At 34.9% G+C, this 18,846-nt stretch overlaps 1 protein-coding gene across 5 annotated transcripts in view; it reads right to left on the bottom strand.

Annotated features, from left to right (window-relative positions):
• The window catches only part of Ncam2 (neural cell adhesion molecule 2), a 464,091-nt gene that overhangs the window by 188,114 nt on the left and 257,131 nt on the right, over positions 1-18,846 (bottom strand). For all 5 annotated transcript variants that reach the window (XM_045149438.1, XM_045149439.1, XM_004654373.2 and 2 more), the window contains 2 exons: positions 8,751-8,868; positions 1,581-1,741 (listed from right to left, as the gene is read on the bottom strand). In XM_045149438.1, the coding sequence (XP_045005373.1) occupies positions 1,581-1,741; positions 8,751-8,868 (279 nt within the window). The remainder of the gene's footprint in view (positions 1-1,580; positions 1,742-8,750; positions 8,869-18,846) is intronic.

The following is an 18,846-nucleotide window of genomic DNA, read 5'->3' as shown; positions in this document are numbered from 1 at the left end:
GTGCATCTGGCTTCACATGGGTACTGGGAAATTAAACCTTTGTCATTAGGCTTTACAGGCAAGCACCTTAAACACTTAGCAATCTCTCCAACCCTAAGTCAATATTTTATTTATTTGTTTATTTGAGAGAGATAGAGAGAGAAAGAAGCAGGTACAGAAAGAGAGAGTGGACACACCAGGACTTCCAACCACTGCAAATGAATTCTAGATGTGTGTGCCATCTTGTGCATCTGGCTAATGTGTGTCCTTGGGTTGGCAAGCAAGGGCCTTCACTGCTAAGCCATCTTTCCAGCCCTACATCAATATTTTTAAAGATACCATTATCTATACTCAATAAACTCTCTAAAACAAACCATATAATTCTTAGTAAATGTTGAATATATTTATATAATATTTTCTTTTAATACAATTGAACACATAAGTGTTTCTAATTAGAGCCTTATATGAGCTATTTTTAAAAATATTGAATATTAAACTAATTATAATGTGTCATTTAGCACTTATGAAGATCATCCTCATAGAGATGATAGATCTCAGCTGATACAATTAAAATACATTTTCTTTCAACTTGTTGAAGTCAGTCAATATCCTACAAAAATGTTGATGTGCTATTTCATGTAACTTAGGAAAATTCTATTCAGAAGCTGTATTTGTGTCACAGGAAGCTTTTCCCCTGGGGATATGCAGACACACACATATTCACCCCCAAAGTACAATTACACCAATACCAGTTCAGTGAAACAATGAATTTATTAGTGTGGCTCACAAAGCAGCCACTTTGGTGGAGATTCCTGTGTCAAAATTATTCCTTGGATGCTCCTCCCTCAGTCCCAGGATGAGGGCTTACTTATAGACCATCAGAACCCCAGAGTACCTGCACCATGGAGAAGTATCATTCCTCCCTGAATGGCAATTTCCTTCTGGCCACTCTTAGAACTTCCTTGTATCTGTCCAAGGATATGAGACCCCAGAGCACACTTCAGTGGGGCTCACTATGCCGAGATTATTTCCACAGATAACTCCTCTCTCAGCCTAGGATTAGAGCTTACTTACAGAATATGGAGACTCTAAAGAAAGAGATGTATGGAGCTCCTTGTATTAGGATTACCACCCACCCCCAAGGCTGTTCTTCCCTCAAGCCTAGGGGTGAGGGCTAGCTTACATAGCATGGAGACTTCAGACACAACACTTGGAATTCACCATATGGATGTTCTTCCCTCAGCCTGACAGAGCATGGAGACGCCAAAGAAATCCTGCACATGGAGCTCCTTGTTCCTAGATCTCTTCCTCTCGTATATTCTCTCTCCCCCTGAGATCAGGAACTCTTGTGTGTTATTGTATATGGCTCCTACAAGGGAGCACCTAAATCTAAGGTAGGGGTCTGATGACCCTCACCAGCCTTCTCTAGAGAGTTGACCCAACTACTTCTGAGAAATCTAGCAATGGTTGTTTGTACCTTTCAATTCAGAAGGGAATTTGCCACACAACAACTTGCAATAGAATTTTTTGAGCTAGAGAAGATGAGGTTTACCTGGACTCCAACCTGCAGCTATAAGTAACCACGGTGCTACAACACTTACCAAAGACCTGAAGGAAAGCCTGCTTTTCATCTTCTCCTGCCTTGTTTGTGGCCCTACATACGTAAGGGCCCCCGTCACTATTGATTATGTTCCTCACGGTGAGTTCCTTATTACTGCCTTTCAGTGTGTACTTTTCATTTTCTTCTATGAGCTTGCCATTCCTAAGGAGGGTGACAAAAAACAAAAAACAAAAAACAGAAAACAAACAAACAAAAAAAAAAACATAGGTTGGTTCCACAAAATTTATTTCATGACTCAGTAGACCATAATCAATATTTGTGCAACACCTATCAAATTATTTCATGGCTACAGTTATTGACAAAATTATAGTCCAGGTTAAAAGAACATTTTGTTAGACAAGAATGCATAAATATATGTGCAAAAAATATTATTTTAAATATTTTATTTTTATTTATTTATTTGAGACAAAGGAAGAGAGAGAGGAAGAGGGAGAGGGAGAGAGAATAAAAATGGGCCCTCCAGGGCCTCTAGCCACTGAAAATGAACTCCAAACACATGCCATCATGTGCATCTGGATTACTTGGGACCTGGAGAATGAAACCTGGGTCCTTGGGTTTCGCAGGCATTAACCAATAAACCATCTCTCCACCGTAGATATCATTTTGACTTTAGAGGCAAGCAACATTTGGGTGATGTTGAAATGTTGTTATTATTCAGGTAAAAATAGGCAGCATAATTCCATTGTACTTTGTTAGTAAATTTTAAGTTTATTTTATGAATTTTGCTAAATTTACACTTTAACTGTTGATGACCTAGCACATGTGTGTGAAAATTGTTTATGGCTACATGTGACAGAGTGCTCAAAAATTGTATGAGAAAATTGAGGAGTAACATATATAGTGACATTACATTGTAAATATGTACTTATGGTAAAAGAGTGGGAAATATGTCATTTGATAAAAAATGCTTATTTTGATTTATTTCTTTAATGGAGATATATATTGGCTTTTTAAGAGAGAGTCTAGCCCTGGTTAACGTGGAATTCATTCTGCAGTCTCAGGGTGGCCTCAGACATATAGTGATCCTCCAACCCCTGCCTCTAGAGTACTGGGATTAATGACATGTGCCACCATGCCCGGCTAATGGATACTTTTTATGTCTCTTCATAGACATGAATAATTACCAATATTTCCAAGTTAATTCTATAATAAAGCATATTATGTCTGCCTTTTGCAATTTCTTTTTTTATACATTTCTTTTGACTGTGTGTAACCCACATTAACCACCCTTATTCTCCCCAGTACTTCTGCACTCCTGCTTATTATGCAGGCTGTTGTCACGGCTCTTGGCTGCCCACCAGAACTAAAATGTTAACACTTTTACTGAAGTCACCATTCCCATTGATTGTAGGACATGAAGAAATCAAGCTGAGGTATAGCATCCTTCATGCTGGTTATTTTTCACAGTGCATAAAACAAATATAATAAAACATTTTAAATATATTAAATATTTTTACAATTGACCTTTTCCATTGTGAAATGGAAATGATAGTTTATTGTGTTAAATTCTTAAGCTCAGTCTTTGAGCCTTAAATCATTTTACTAAGTATTCCATTATCATGCCAAACATGAATTAAGGGAAAGAGACAGTGAGAACTTTAAGAAAGAAGAGGGTGAAGGAGGAAAGAAAAAAGGGAGGAAGGAAGAAGGAAAAATCAGAAGTCCAGGTCTATCAGAGCTAGAAAATAAATACAAATAATAAAGAATGGGTGATTAATGTACTTTAACCATAATGCAATGAAGGGATGGACTTACTTTTTTTCCATTTAAATAACAAGAATAGTGACTTTTCATATGAAGAAATGACTTTCAACTCTCTTTCATTGAGTAGCACGTGACAGTGATCTCTGAAGAGCATGAATAATGTTTCCAGGCTCTTTCTCATTTCAGGGCATATGCCTGGCTTGAAGACAGTTTGGAGCGCAAGGGAGTAAAATATTATGGAATATTGTTGCCATGGAAAGTGAAAGGGTAGAACTGTATGTAAAATAGAAGTACAGGGTCCCAATAAATCTTTGGCTGCACACTGGTAGATATGTGTGCACCAGAAACAAATAGAAACACCCAGAGAAAGATACACTGGCAACTATAAAGCATAAAATTCACATAAATTCACATGAGGCCTGTATTAATTTGCTCCCCAACCAACTAGAGTAGATGAAGGTTTAGTCAGATCCATAAAACAACAGTGCCTTGATAATGTACCTACATTAGCACTAAATGGAAACTTATTCTGGATATATTTAATTGAGCCAATAAGTAACCATCACGGAGGTAAAACACTTTACAAGTAATTAACTGCATCTATAAGAAAGAAAATACACACACACACACACACACACACACACACACACACAGAGAGAGAGAAAGAGAGAGAGAGAGAAAGAGCAAGAGAGAAGTGCCAACACATCATTTAAAAAAAGAAAAAAATCCAAGTGCCTAGTACCACAAGCAAAGTAAATAAGCATGAAATTATGGCCCATATAAAAGATAGAAAATAAATCTAAATAAATAATTCAAAAATATTACAAAATCTGTTACTGGGGTGTTGTCAAACATCTATAAAACTATATTTTAATGTGTTCAAGAAGTTAAAGTATGATAAAGTTTGAAAAAATAATAACATTTTAAAATGTCTCCTTCAAATTACAGAGATATAAACAAAATGATGAAAAGTTTTCTGACAGAAAAATCACAGCAGCAAATATTAATTAACTTGAAGATACAGAATTGTAAATCACTGAACATAAAGACATAGAAAAAGAAAATCAGAGGAAATACAACTGAAATAATGTTTTACAAAACAAAAACATTAAATTTTCTTGTCTTTTTGATCAGATAGAAATATAGATATAAATGCTTGAACTAATATGTGGGAAAATTTTCATGTAGGAATGCCCACATTTAGAAATAAAAGTGAACAACATTTAGAAAATACGTATATAAAGTCAATACTAGGAAGTAGGTTGACCTATTTCTGATATAGAATTGGGAATATTGTTATAGAGAAGAAGTGGAGTACACATTTCTATAACTGTGTGTTTTTTTAAATTAAAATAAGGTAATCTACCAATAACACTGAAATATGTGTTTAAAATTTGTATCCTTAAAATGTTTTCTAGTTTTCTTTCTTCTTAGTACAGTAGAAAGTATATTTATCTCATAAGATGTTTGCTACTTGATTGGTATTGAGTATAGTAAAAATGAAATTAATGTGAAATATGCCTAAAATATTTAGAAACAAAACCACGTGCTTACAAATTTTCAGTTAGAAATATTTCATTTATTTAAAATTTCACTGGAATTAAGTATCTAAGATAAAAATGAAAATGTAGCAATGGAAACTAAATACATGTTACTAGAACATAAGTTATAAAGGGAAAAAGCATGCTTATTTTGAAAAAGAGTAAACATTATATTAATAGATGTATCACCTCAATAAGCTGAAAAGAATAAAATTAAATTCAAATTAACCATAAGATAATACTAAAAGTAACAGTTGATAAAATAGAAAAAAATGCAAACTTTATGAAACTAAAATTTTACTTACTAAATTTTCATGATACTGTATCTATACTCAATAGGATAGAAGGCAAAATAGGAAAAAACTACAAAGCAATTAGGATAACAGGAAAATCTCAATAGGCAATATGGAAATTAAATAGATAACAAAAGAACACTCTGACATTAGGTCAGTATATAAAATTCTGAAGAAATGAACATATTTCTGGGCAAAAATGTTCATCAAGGTTCTTGGTAAAACTGAATGTCTGTAAATCTTATAAAAGCATATCATTACTCTGGCAATATACATTTTCTAACCAGAGACTAAGCTATCTTAAGCTCATAATTAAATTATTATTACATACTATCCTAGGCATTTAGAAATGTTGAGTGAAAGTGTGGAGATGAAATGCCAGGTGTTTAAATTATATTATCTTCTAATGTATATTTATTTGAGTCAAAATGATAAAATTATTTCCATGTAAATATGAGAAAATAACTTTGACCATATTTGAAAATAATATGCACAATATAAGTATCCCTGGAAAAAGAAAAAGATTAGTTTCTTGATCAAAATATGTTCATTGTAATAGATGACCAAAGGGATTTCTGTAATACATTTAGAGCAGGTCTTTACTCAAGGATTTATACCAGTAACCCAGCATTCTTCTTGGGATACATAATACATGATAACTATCTGGTATTCACATGTTAATGCTTGATTTGTGATTCTATTACTATCCTATCACAAAGAATAATATATTACCATAGTAATTAAAATATGTTGTTAAAGAAATACCATGTTTATTGACACACTATATTAAATTGGTAAACAAAATTAAATATTTAAAAACATGCTGTCAACAAATGCTGAAAAAGTAGTGGAAATGGTTGTAGATTATAATTAATGTCCTTAAGGTGACTTAATGTCTAGTCCTTATCATACACTGCTTATAATATTCCTACAAAGTTTTATTGTTTTCTTAAATATTATAATTTATAAAGTATAGAATGAAAGTATGCATATTTATAATCAATAATTCCATAGTAAAGTACACTTTTAATCCATATGTATATAGTTCCCTAGTTTTAAAGTTTATTGTCTCTAATTGAGTAATGTGAACAACCACCTAAAATAACATTTGAAATATATGTTTGATCTTAATGAAATGAAAGTATTTTTATAAAGTTAAGGTTTATTTATCTGATGAGGTAAACAGTTTTCCTCCAGTTTCTAGTTACAAAGGAAAAGCTTCAGTCTGTCTTTTAGTTTTTATTTTTAAGAAAAAACCCTGAGAAGAAAGAACTGAAAGGTACTACCAGAATAACTCACATAGCCATGACCAACACAATTTATAAAAACACACTAAACACAAAATAAGGTGATCCTTTTTTGGAAACCAAAAATTTACCAACTTAAAAAAAAAATAAAAACAACTGGAGTTGCTGGAGTTTATAGTTTACCCAGCTGGGTGATGGTCATGACACCAGCAGGGGATTGTGAATAAATATGTGCTGTTCTTCCTGCTTCCAGCTCAGCTATGTTTGAGGAAAAGTTGATAAAAATGAGATGTTGTACGAGACCAATGCTGACAACAGATCCCTTGATGATAAATGTCTATCAGTAAAACTTTCCTCTAAGTTTGCAATTTTAATCTATTGGCATCTTGATGCCCTATTAGGCAGCCAATTGAATCCTTGGATATGGAGTGTTCATGGGTAATCTGAGCAGATGCATCCAAACCTGCCCAAATGCCTTTCAGCTCTGGAGAGCAGACAGACATGCTGCTGAAAATCCAGTGTTGCAGTAAGTCATGGGAAAAATGAGGGCCCTTCATTGCTAAGTGGTGCCTCCTGATCAAAACAGGCTGCAGAATAGACACACTAGACCTAGAAGGTATTCTTCGGGTCAGGGCTGTCCCATAGGTGGGGTATTGTGGGTCAAGATCTCATTGTTGCTACCTGTGCTGTCGCTGTACTGACAGCCTACAAAGGTGGCTGGAGCATTGGGAAGATGTGAAACAACCACATCCTTCAGAGACTCTAGGGTAGAGTCTCCGACATGAATGTGAAAATCTGTATGACACACCACTGATGGACTGTGGAATGCCAGCAGTAGTGACGGCCAGCCAGCACAAGTTATGGAAGTATCCATGCCACCTGGACCTGAGTCCCTGTACTATATGATTTAATTGACCCTGAAACTGCCTTTTCCAATGGCAAAGCCACACAGTCTAGCAGGGATGGCCAGCCTTTAGGTAAATGATTATCTGACAGATGCTAGTATCCTCTTCCAGTTTGTCAATGTGCACAGCAAAGTCTTTGACAATTGCATGAGTGGTCCAGCCAAAGTGATAATTCTCTCAGTATGTTCTTCTCAAGCCACTTTTTGAGCAGATCTTCCTTTCATTTCATTGATAAATACCAGGATTTATTGATAAATTGATTTTGAGAGTGACACATATTTAATCCAAAATGAATGAAAGCTGGTTCTATGTGGAGCAGAGTTAAGGGAAGCTGGGAAGTGAGCAATCAAGCCTTTGGACAAAGCCAAAACCTGCAGGCGGGAAGAGGGAGGGCTAGAGGTTGGAGGCAGAATAATAAGGACAGGGTGGAAAAGAGGGGTGGTAAGGAGGAGGAAGTGGGAGGAGAGCCAGAGGGTGGAGGACAGCAGATGGCTAGTGGACTTCGGCTGTTCCTACTGCTGCCTCTGCTTGTTTGATATTTTGTTTCCAATTTTCTCTTGTATATCAACTGGCTTGGAACTCCCTACATAGCAGAGATGTCCTTGAACTTCTGATCCTCCTGCATTCATATCTTGAATGCAATACCATGGGTCTGTATATGCAGTTCTAGGAATCACACCAAGGCTTTCTAGTGTATGCTAGGCCAGCCAACAGTCTATCAACTGGGATACATTCCTATCCAGGGTAAATGTAAAGGTTAATTCTTGAAATTTCATCCATACAATATTTTTTTCTATAATAAAATACAAAAATAAAATATTCAATTTATTAGATTTTAATAATATATTATTACATATCAATACAATAATCTTGCAAACCATAGTAAGATATCAATTTTTTTTTTAATTTTTTTTTTTTTAATTTATTTATTTGAGAGCGACAGACACAGAGAGAAAGACAGATAGAGGGAGAGAGAGGGAATGGGCGCGCCAGGGCTTCCAGCCTCTGCAAACGAACTCCAGACGCGTGCGCCCCCTTGTGCATCTGGCTAACGTGGGACCTGGGGAACCGAGCCTCGAACCGGGGTCCTTAGGCTTCACAGGCAAGCACTTAACCGCTAAGCCATCTCTCCAGCCCAAGATATCAATTTTAATATTGTTGTAGTAACAATGTATTAATAGCACAATTTTCAGGGTTCGTGGGCCCAAGTAAGTCAGAGTATAACTTTATAGACACAATAAGTATTATCCATAAAGCCTTTCACACAGGAATCATATTAAAAGAACATTGCTTTCTTTAATTACACAACAAAAGCTACTTATCTGAAAATATAATATCTTTTTGTTTTAATGAAACTAGAAACAAGGCTTTGTTTCATGTCAAATGAATAAAGTTGCAGGTATTAACTCTTGAGCAAATTCTAAGCACAAGGCTGAAGTGTGCTGGAGTATCTCACGTACCTGAACCATGAAATGGAAGGTTCTGGAGAGCCCAGGGCTCTACAGGATAGTGTCATCTCCTCCCCTCTCTCTGCGGTGGCATTGAAGGACTTCTGAGGCATCATAATTGCTGGTGGCACTGAAGAATAAATGAATATAGAATGAATTGACATAAAAGCAAGCATTTTCATGATAAACATTTTAGATTATTTTTGAGCACTGGAAAACTTGTCACTTAATTTTTCCTAAAGCAGACAATGTAACAAAGGTTACTTCTGTATTTTCTTAAGTACTATAATTAGAGAAGTTCACTGTGATGTTATTTTACTATTTCTTGATTTACTAAATAATGGACTATGTATTTTGGTAAGCCTACATACTTGTATGAAACATATACCTCAAAAAGATCAGACAAGACTGATTTAATCCATACCATGATCTGCTCTGTGCATAAATGGGTTTCCTATTTGGATTCATATTGGTATATGTAATTCCATAAGCAATCATTCACTACTTTAAGACAGGGCTTTCAAATTAGATGTCAAACCATAATGTTCTCTCTGATTAACTACACTTAATTTCTTCAAACAACTATAAAACATTTTATGAAGAGAAACTGCTAAAGCATAGAGAGTATGAAAATAGATTTCATGAACAATTCAATTTTAAAATTAAGCTTCCTCAATTTCAAACTAATTACATTGTTAAAACTGTACACGTTGCAAATTTAGGACAGGAGGAAACTGCTACTGAAACACATTGTTTGCAATAAACAAGCCACTAGTATCAGAACTCAGACAAAATCACAAAGCATCAATTTTTTTTTTTATTTATTTCAGAGTGACAGACACAGAGAGAAAGACAGATAGAGGGAGAAAGAGAGAATGGGCGCGCCAGGGCTTCCAGCCTCTGCAAACGAACTCCAGACGCATGCACCCCCTTGTGCATCTGGCTAACGTGGGACCTGGGGAACCGAGCCTCGAACTGGGATCCTTAGGCTTCACAGGCAAGCACTTAACCGCTAAGCCATCTCCCCAGCCCACAAAGCATCAATTTTAACTCAGTGCACATTTTCATGATATTAGTTCAATATGACAAAGTAATACTTCTCAGATTTATGCATGTAATAGATTCACTTTTTTCTTCCCTACATTTCCTTAGCCATAATATGAAACAGCAGTTAGTAACATGATTACAAAATAACTTTCTTTACAATGTCATTCAGGTCACTATGGGTGAGGTCTTATCCCCTTTAGGGAAGGGACTAAGAATTCTATAGATAAACATACACACACACAATCTGGCTTCTGGTCTTATAAAGTTGGTTATGAGGATCACGATGTGATAGGCTGTTTCTGAAGTTGCACATTGCTACTAGTATTCTACAAGACTGGTTTCTTCACCTACTCTAAAATTAAAGTACATTGTCATGTGAATCTTTGCATCTTGTTTTTCTTGTAAATATAAAATAGAAAGTTTCAATAAAATGCACTCTCATCTTTTGTTATTACAGATGTAGTAAAAATAATGCCACAATCTTCTTTTATATAACTACAAATGTTTACCACATTAGAGAATAACACAGAAATGACTTTAAGAAGAAATTCTCTCTATAGTTAGTATTTGTACATAGGGACTCTTCCATGAGAGTCTATATTCCCATTCATGTTCTGCTGATGTTACTATGTGAATTAAGTTGTGTATTACATATCATAACACTGTTGTCTATAAAGTAAGCTTTCCCAGATAGATGACTATAAGCACTGACACATTCTAATGTGTACATTTATCTTACATTGAATTTGTTAATAATATGTCTGCTCCTCTCTCTGTAAAAGTGTAGACCAGCATAGTCCTATTCACATTGAATACTTATGCAATATTTGGAAAATATTGTTCTGAATTCTTCTGATGAATAAATTATTAAAAGCTAAGAGTACTTTGGTTATCCACTGTTTCAGATTACATAAAATGTTTTATATGTAATAATTTCATTTGTTTTCTGAATGTCCTGTTGAATTGGATTAAATAATTTTTAAAGGATTGAATTAGTATTTCATTCATATGATGTGATGTTGAAGATGTACTTATTTTTTTCTTTTTAAAAACTGATTCATTTTAAAATTGACAACATCTGAAGCATTCACTTTTAATATTTTCACCAATATTAATCTTCTGAACCTAGAAAGTATTTAACACTTTCTGGAAAACTTCTGTTTAATTCTTTAACTGGAGTAAGAATGTAGGACTGTGAATCTTAGCAGTATGAGGCTATGATCAACATTCAATATGTCATTTTCAACACTTATTATTTAAATACAAGATACAACTATTTAAACAGTTTTATTCTACCAGTTATTAGCAAAAAACCTCAGCTAGTCATAATTCTTCTGAGTTTTGCAGTAATTTCTCAAAAGGAGGTGTAAAGTATGAGGAAAGACTGGGTTGGAAGTAGTAGCTTACTTGGGATGTAACTGAATTGCATTTCTTGTCCCTGTCTGGTTCATCTCTCTCTGTGTCTTTGCACCATATGATAAGCAGCTTTCTCTGCCATCAGAACCCACAGTCCTGATGTTTTTGCTCATCTGCAGCCTAAAGTAATTGATCCAGCTAACCTTGAATTGAATGACCGAAACCTATGAGAGAAAATAATTCTCTTGTTTCTTAACTTTTTAGAATGAGGATTTCTTATGAAGAAAGATTCACTAATCTACAAAGACATCATTTATGACTCTCAATTTTTGTAATTTAAAAGCTTGTATATTCTGTAACAATTTAGTATTTAGCTTTATCATTTAAAGGGAGGTCATACACAATTGCAAAGAAAAATATCATCTAATAAAACTTATCCTGTCTATTTTTTTTTTTTTAATTTGTGATTTGAGTATAGAAATGCTAGGCTGGAGAGATGGTTTCATGGTTAAGGCGCTTGCCTGTAAAGCTTAGAACTCATGTTCAAATCTCCAGGTTCCACGTAGCCAGATGTGCAGTGTCATAAAAGCACAATGTCTCACATGGGCTACAAGATGGCAAACACATCTGGAGTTTGTTTGTATCAGTATTCAGGTCTGGGCATGCCCCCCCAGCTCTATGTCTCTTTTTCTCAAAAATAAAAATAAAATTGGATTATTACCATAGACTAGTGCTTCTTTTACATTTGGTCAGAAACACTTCTCTATACAATGATGGTGACTATAGGAAAGACTCAGAACTCATCACACTATTGAGAATAAAAGATGGTTGAATTTTGTCAAGGTCACTTTCTACTGACATTCACACAAAAAGGGTGAGAAGGATATTTTTATACAATGCACTTGTAGAAGAGGGACAATTAATAAATAGTTATTTAATAAGAATATTAGAGGTTTCATTGAATAAGAACAACTACTCAAGAACCCTTTATCCTTGGAGATAGCCTAAAAGATATAACCCTCAAAAGGGGTAAAGGAGGAGCACCTGAAAAGTAGGACTCTAGTGAAGGTGGGAGGAAGCCAAGCTTAAAGAAGTTTTTTTGTTTTGTTTTGTTTTTGGTTTCTAACTTGTAACTCCCAGTACCAGAGATTGGTTGCTACCCACATTGAGCTGTTGATCAGAGAGACCTACAAGATCCCCAAATCAACACAGCTCTCTGTCAAACACTTGATTACCCCCCTGAGGCAAAGACCCTGTTGCTGAAGACATCATATACAGTTGACACAGAGCACGGGGAGACCTGGCTGGAATTCAGAAGAAAGCTATTCCTCAACCAATTAGCTTGTTTAGTGCTAGAAAGTGCTATTTGAGCTACTGGGGGAAAATGACCAACAATGGTCTAAGCAACCAAGAGTCTAAGCTGTCAGAAACAAACACCCTGATAGGATGGACTTGCCAGTGCAATAGTGGCACACAGCCATGGTTGGTAACCAATAGCTTTCTGACTCGTTAAGAGATCCACTCAGTGTAAAGGAACCCATACCTGGAATTGGGAACCAGTTCAGAATCCTATGGAGACAAAGATTATGTTCCCCAGTGTCAAACTCTTGCTAGTTTTTGGCTAAAAGAGGGGTTACATACATGAAATTCTCCCTAAATTTATAATGCCTATCCCATTTAAACTATGCTAACTTTACTCTCTATTAAGAAATCTGTTATTTTTTTCAAAAGATAGTGAGACCAGAGGGGATAAACTATCTGTTGCACTTCAGCCAAGCCACAGATGAATCCCCAGAGGAATTGGGGAGATAAAAAGAGAGCTGCTTCCATGCTGTACCTGATTGTCAGCACCAGGGTGTAGGCGACAGACCCTGAGGATACTCAACACCTACCAAAGCAGAGATCCAGATGCTCCTAAGAGTCTACTGAAATAGACTTAAAACTCATCCACCATGGCTGAGGGAATTTTGCAGAAGAGGGGGAAGAAAGATTTTAAGAGGCACAGGTAGAGGCAGCATGCCAGTGGCATTCCCTGTCCCCCAAAATAACTGACAACTGCTCCTACAACACATAAGGTGAAGCCCCATGGGGAATACCTGCAATCCCACTTAGCAGTGTTCCTAACCCAATGGGGCAGTAACGAGGGAAAAGAGGGTACCAGCACTTGATGTATTCATACAAAACATGCTGCTAATAATAATACGATTTAAAAATACTCAAATCTTAAAGAAGGAAGAAGTAGAAATAGAAACAAATAATAGTCATAACAAGTCAAGTAGCAACATGATAGATTAATGTTTACCTAAATCAACATAAATAAATATATTTCTGTAAGTTTACTCAAATATTCAAATTCCAAGAATTGATCAGAATGCATTAAAAAAGGACAAAAATGGATATTTCGAACAAAACATCCACTTAGATAATAAATGTTTAGATTATTCCAAGTTTGCACTTGTCCTAAACAGTTTATATGGCTTGGTTTGAAGTTTACTAAATTCATAGATGAATTTACTCAGATACCGCAGGTAAAACTGTTAGTGTCTTGTGTGAATATTTAGCCTTTGGGTATCTTGCACGTGCAATTGTTTCTTAACAGTCCTGAAGCTTACAAACATTTTTCTCTGATAACTATCCCATATTCTTTAAACAATACAGTCTTTGGACTCTGTAAAGTCCTTTCAAATATTTGCAGAAGTAAACCTAGTACTACCTAGTACTAGGAGAGCTCAAGAGGGAAAATTATATAGCAGCACAGACAAAATTTGAATTTTCTCCTGGAAATAAAGTTTCAACTCAATACCTTGATTGTTAAGTTGACTGGATCTGGGTTAATGACAAAATAGATTGTTCTCTCAGTAGGTTCAAGAAGAGATTTTGTGAAAGGATTAACTGAGAAGGCATTGGAAGCCCCTTCAGTCAGCCACTCACAAACAAGACAAGAAAGGGGAGAGGTGATTAAAAATAATGCAGCTTGACTGCCTGCTTTTGCTTCCTACTTCTAACTAAATCTCTCCAGCTGCTCTTGCTACTTCCCTGTCCAGAATTCTCTGCCATCAGAATTTCCAGATTCTTGGGCTTTCTTACTTGTGATGAAGAGCAGCAGCTCTCCAGTCAGTAATCTTCCAGGCCTTCCGTGTCAGAAGGAAGCTGTTGATGCTTCCAGCCTCCTGGAGTGATCATTTCTCCAGTGCTCAGAGAAACAATGATAGACTTCCCAGCCCTCATTGTATAAGCCAAGTTAGTATAACCCTCTGATTATGCACATTCATTCAATTATCTTTTTTCTTCAAAAGAACATTCATGAATACAAGAAAAAATGGAAATCAGTCTGATCATAAAAAGAAAACTTAAAAAAATACAAAAAAAAAAGAAGAAGAGAGGGGGAGGTAGCACGGGAAAGGAGGATGGAAGGAGAAAGAAACAAGAGGAGGAGGGTGGTAAGAGAAATGAGAAGGGGTGGGGAGGAGATAGGTATAGAGAAGAGGGGGAAAACAGATACAAAAAATAAAATATATTGTATGTGAAAAGGTGGTCTTGAACACAAAGCTACCCTCCTCCCTCTGCCTCCTGTGTGCTGGGATTAAAGGTGTGGGCTACTATGCCCAGCTGAAGGTTATATAATTATATCTAATTATCCAATGTGAGTTGTTTGCACATGCATTTTCAAAATTATAACTCCGAATTGATACCGATGAATATGCAACACACTCAGGACAAAGACAAGGAATAACAACCACCAGTAACTTCGAGAGAGAAGCCTGCTGATGCTCTTCTGATCTCATCACAGCATGACAATTCAATAGGACCAGGGATGTCTCTCTAGAGTAATTTACATACCATCTGCCCTGAATGTCATTCATCAGCGCAATGTTATATCACATTTTGATTGCATGTTTTATTTTATAAATTTTATCAAATGGTAAACATTTGCAAATTAGTTACATCCTGTGAACTCTCCCAATAAATTCCTTGATTCTTGCTGCAGCTGGGGTGATTTTTCCCATCCCAGATAAAATCCACTTTTATACTTACCAACCTCATGCTAGATTTAAAAAAAAATCAAAAAAACACAAAATTTACGTAAACAGCTGACAGCTGAAGACAGCCATGGGCAAATTGGTTGATGTCAGAGTGGGAAGCTTATTCACAAGTTAGACAATTGCCTTCTCATTAGGTAATCAAAGTAGTGTATTACAAATCAATACACATGTTTCCAAGGCTGTCTAATAGGATATTATGTTACTTTAAGTATACTCAGAAAAATTCAGATAAAAGAGTAGTAAAGATCAAAGAAAAAGAAAAGAACTGTATTTTCCTCATATCAATCACTCAAGTATTGAAAGGGAAATAAATAATATTATACCTGTGTCAGAGATTTATCTTTGGCTTTATAAACATCTACCTATCCCTTTATGAATCTAGATAATGTTTATCTGAAAATTCCTGAAATAATGCTATTTAAATGTTCAATATGAAAAGAAATATACACTTGCATTGCCCAGACTTTTAGTTGTTGAAATTTAATGGGATTGCTAGGATCAGATGGGCATCATAGTGCACACCTTTAAACCCAGCACTCAAAAGGCAGAGGTAGGAGGATCACCATGAATTTGACGCCAGCCTAAAACTCCCTCATGAATTCCAGGTCAGCTTGGGCTAGAGCAAAAGCCTACCTGAAATAAATAAGTAAATAAAAGAGGAAAAATATTTAACTTCTTGTTATTACAAATCCACGAATTAATTTCATGTAAATATGTGCTTATATCATTGATTCAATTATATTCTTAAGGCATATGAGGTTATTTATCGTTTCCAATACTTTAGCCTTATGCTAAGTGATAATGCATACTACTTAAACAGAAAATTATGAAGTAATTGTTCATGGGTTAGAACCTACAGTGGCTTTCTTCATTATAATGAATGTCAAAAATGAGTACATATTAGAAGATGCACAAAATCACTATTGAGGTTCCCTTATAACAAAGCCAATTCTGTAGTCAGACACCCATGTGTGTAAACACTGTAGCTATTACCATCCAGTACTGATTGTGATGTCTGAAGGACATGGTGATGAAAATAAAAATTGGTATAAAATTATACCACCTAGTTATTTTCATCCATCCTCATCTGTTCTTGCCTCCATTGCCCCAAATGTGAGCCTGTAGTTAGTGGATCATTTCTACAGATCTGCAAAAGATTTAGAAGCTAATGCCTGAAAATAACATTTCATGGAAATAACCCTGCACTTGTGCTATTTTATATTGAAAGGCCGTTTACAGTTATTTCCTATGTAAGAATAGTTTCTCAGTTGTTCTGCAGAGGGAGAAATCAGGCAGTGGGAGACTCATATTGATTTGGGAAATGAAGATGATGTTCCCCTCTTTTTAAAGAGTACACTGTGATAATGTGGGCATATATATGTATATGCACACAGTAATTATGTAGGAGAAAAAGTACACAATCTTACATAAAGATTAGTATCAAATTCAGTAAAATAATTACTTTTGAGATATTTTTCATGGTATTCAAGATTCAAGCAAGTTAAAATTAAAAAAAAAAACACAGACACAAAGAATATGAAAAAGTTGTCAGGGAGTTTACCTTAATATCCAATCAAAAGCAGATATATAACATATATAAAATGTAGGAATATATTTGGGAGATTCACAGAAAATATGTTTACTAGATGAGAGAATTCTTTCTTTCACCAATGGAATGCTGAAGCCATGTAACAAGGTTCTACTTAAAATATTGACCAAACCTAACTGAATTATTCACCACCTCATTCAATGTTCACTTATTAAATATATAAAAGATATCTTTAACTTCCAATTTAATACATGCATCCAGTGGTTTGAAGTGGTAAGTTATTATGCCTTGTCTTTAATGAATGCAACTATAACTTCATGTTTCAAGCCACTGTACTCTGAAATGTGATAATGTAATTTAAATACAGTTCACGTTAATGGTTGTTTTAATAAGTTTATAAGTCTAAATTCATAGGAAATAGTTCATTTCAAACTATTATAGTCGTTAGCATGTGTTATACCATAAAGGAAAGCTACACTAGCTACCTGCAAATAACCCTTCCTTCTTTTTGTGTCATCAATGCAACATGACATCTGTGCTTCAATATGAACAAATTATATGTCCACCTGTTCATTTCTTCATTACTATTGACCAACTTATTTGTCTTTCTGAATTCATCCTTTTGTCAGTTATCTTGCACTTCACAATACTCGAAGGTAGCTCATAATTGATAATTGTTCCATAGAAGATAGGTTTTATAACATTTATTTATTTATTTTGTGTGTTTGAACATGTCAGAGCCTCTTGTTCCTTGCCACTGTAAATGAACTCCAGGTATGTACACTAATTTTTCTATGTGGGTTTAAATGGGTACTGGGGAATTGAACCAAAACCAGTATGTTTGGCATTCAGGAATGTTTAACTGCTGAAACATCTGTCTAGTATATGAGTTAAGGATTTTAATGGCACAAATATATTCTTTCAAGTTCTAACCCCATATGCACTTAATCTCAAATACACCTAACATCATCATTAGTTTATTCCAATTCATCACCATTTTTTCTTTTTGTTATGATTTTGTTGCTGACTGAAATATGCTTCTTCTATCCCTTTTCCAGTAAATAACACATTTTGATTACTACAATTATTCCCAATAACGTAGAAATTTTCTCTCTCCACCTATATTGGTGGGGAGGTTTGAATATAAAATATATCCCTTGGCCTCAAATTTATGATTAAACTTTTACTTACTCAGAAATGGATGGAGACTTTGGGAGTTAAGGGCTTGTTGGAGGAGGTTTGTCATTGTGGGTGTACTATTACATTTTTAGTTGAGCACACTGCATGTCTAAAACTAGCTCAGTTGATTGCCTTTCTGTGGCTGTGACATGATGTTGCACACTGGATCCCCTGCGTTGGGCTTTTCCTAAGATGATGAAACTTTCCGTGGAAACTGTAAGTTCAAATAAACCCTTTCCTTCCATAAGTTGCTTTTGGTCTGGGGTTTTGTGATAGTAATGAGACTGTAGATGCTAACATTAGTAATATTTATCATTTTAAAGTATTGTCCTTATCCATCAAAAGTACATAAACAAGTAGCAACATTTCTCAATACAAAAATTCTGATACAATCCATCACAACTACATAAGCATCCATCTATTTTGAAAACAATGAAATGACTTTAGTAAATCTGAGCTGTTGAAAAGAAGAAAAAAAAAACATTGATTATCTTGGCAGATATGATACAGTCTTAGTTTAAAACTATTAAAATCATAATAGCAGTAAACATATGTCCAGCACTTGTACTGAACCAACAAAAGTAATTCATGGATGTGCTTAAAACAATTTTAAAAGTATAGTAAAAGCTGGTAAATTGAAAAAAAAAATAACTCACTAAAAAAAAAAAAAAAGCTTTTAAGTTGAATTTCTCATGTTTACCACGGTATCACCTGACTGTATTAGGGAGAAAAAGAAACAACTGTTGAAAGGTGATTTCAGCCATGCTATATAGTATTTTTGCTTTTTTAACATTGGCCTGAGCAAATTGTAGGATCAAGTGACTAGGTGGTATAAAAAATCATTCTAAGAACCATGTTTCATATAATGTTGGGTTAATCTTTTTAAAGATATTGAAAGCAACAAAGGCTTATTAGTGAATTATAATGTACTGTG

This window comes from Jaculus jaculus, chromosome 5 (assembly GCF_020740685.1).
Source record: "Jaculus jaculus isolate mJacJac1 chromosome 5, mJacJac1.mat.Y.cur, whole genome shotgun sequence".
NCBI classification, from domain to species: domain Eukaryota; kingdom Metazoa; phylum Chordata; class Mammalia; order Rodentia; family Dipodidae; genus Jaculus; species Jaculus jaculus.
Note: the sequence above shows the minus strand (reverse complement) of the source record. Positions and strands in the feature narration are given on the sequence as shown.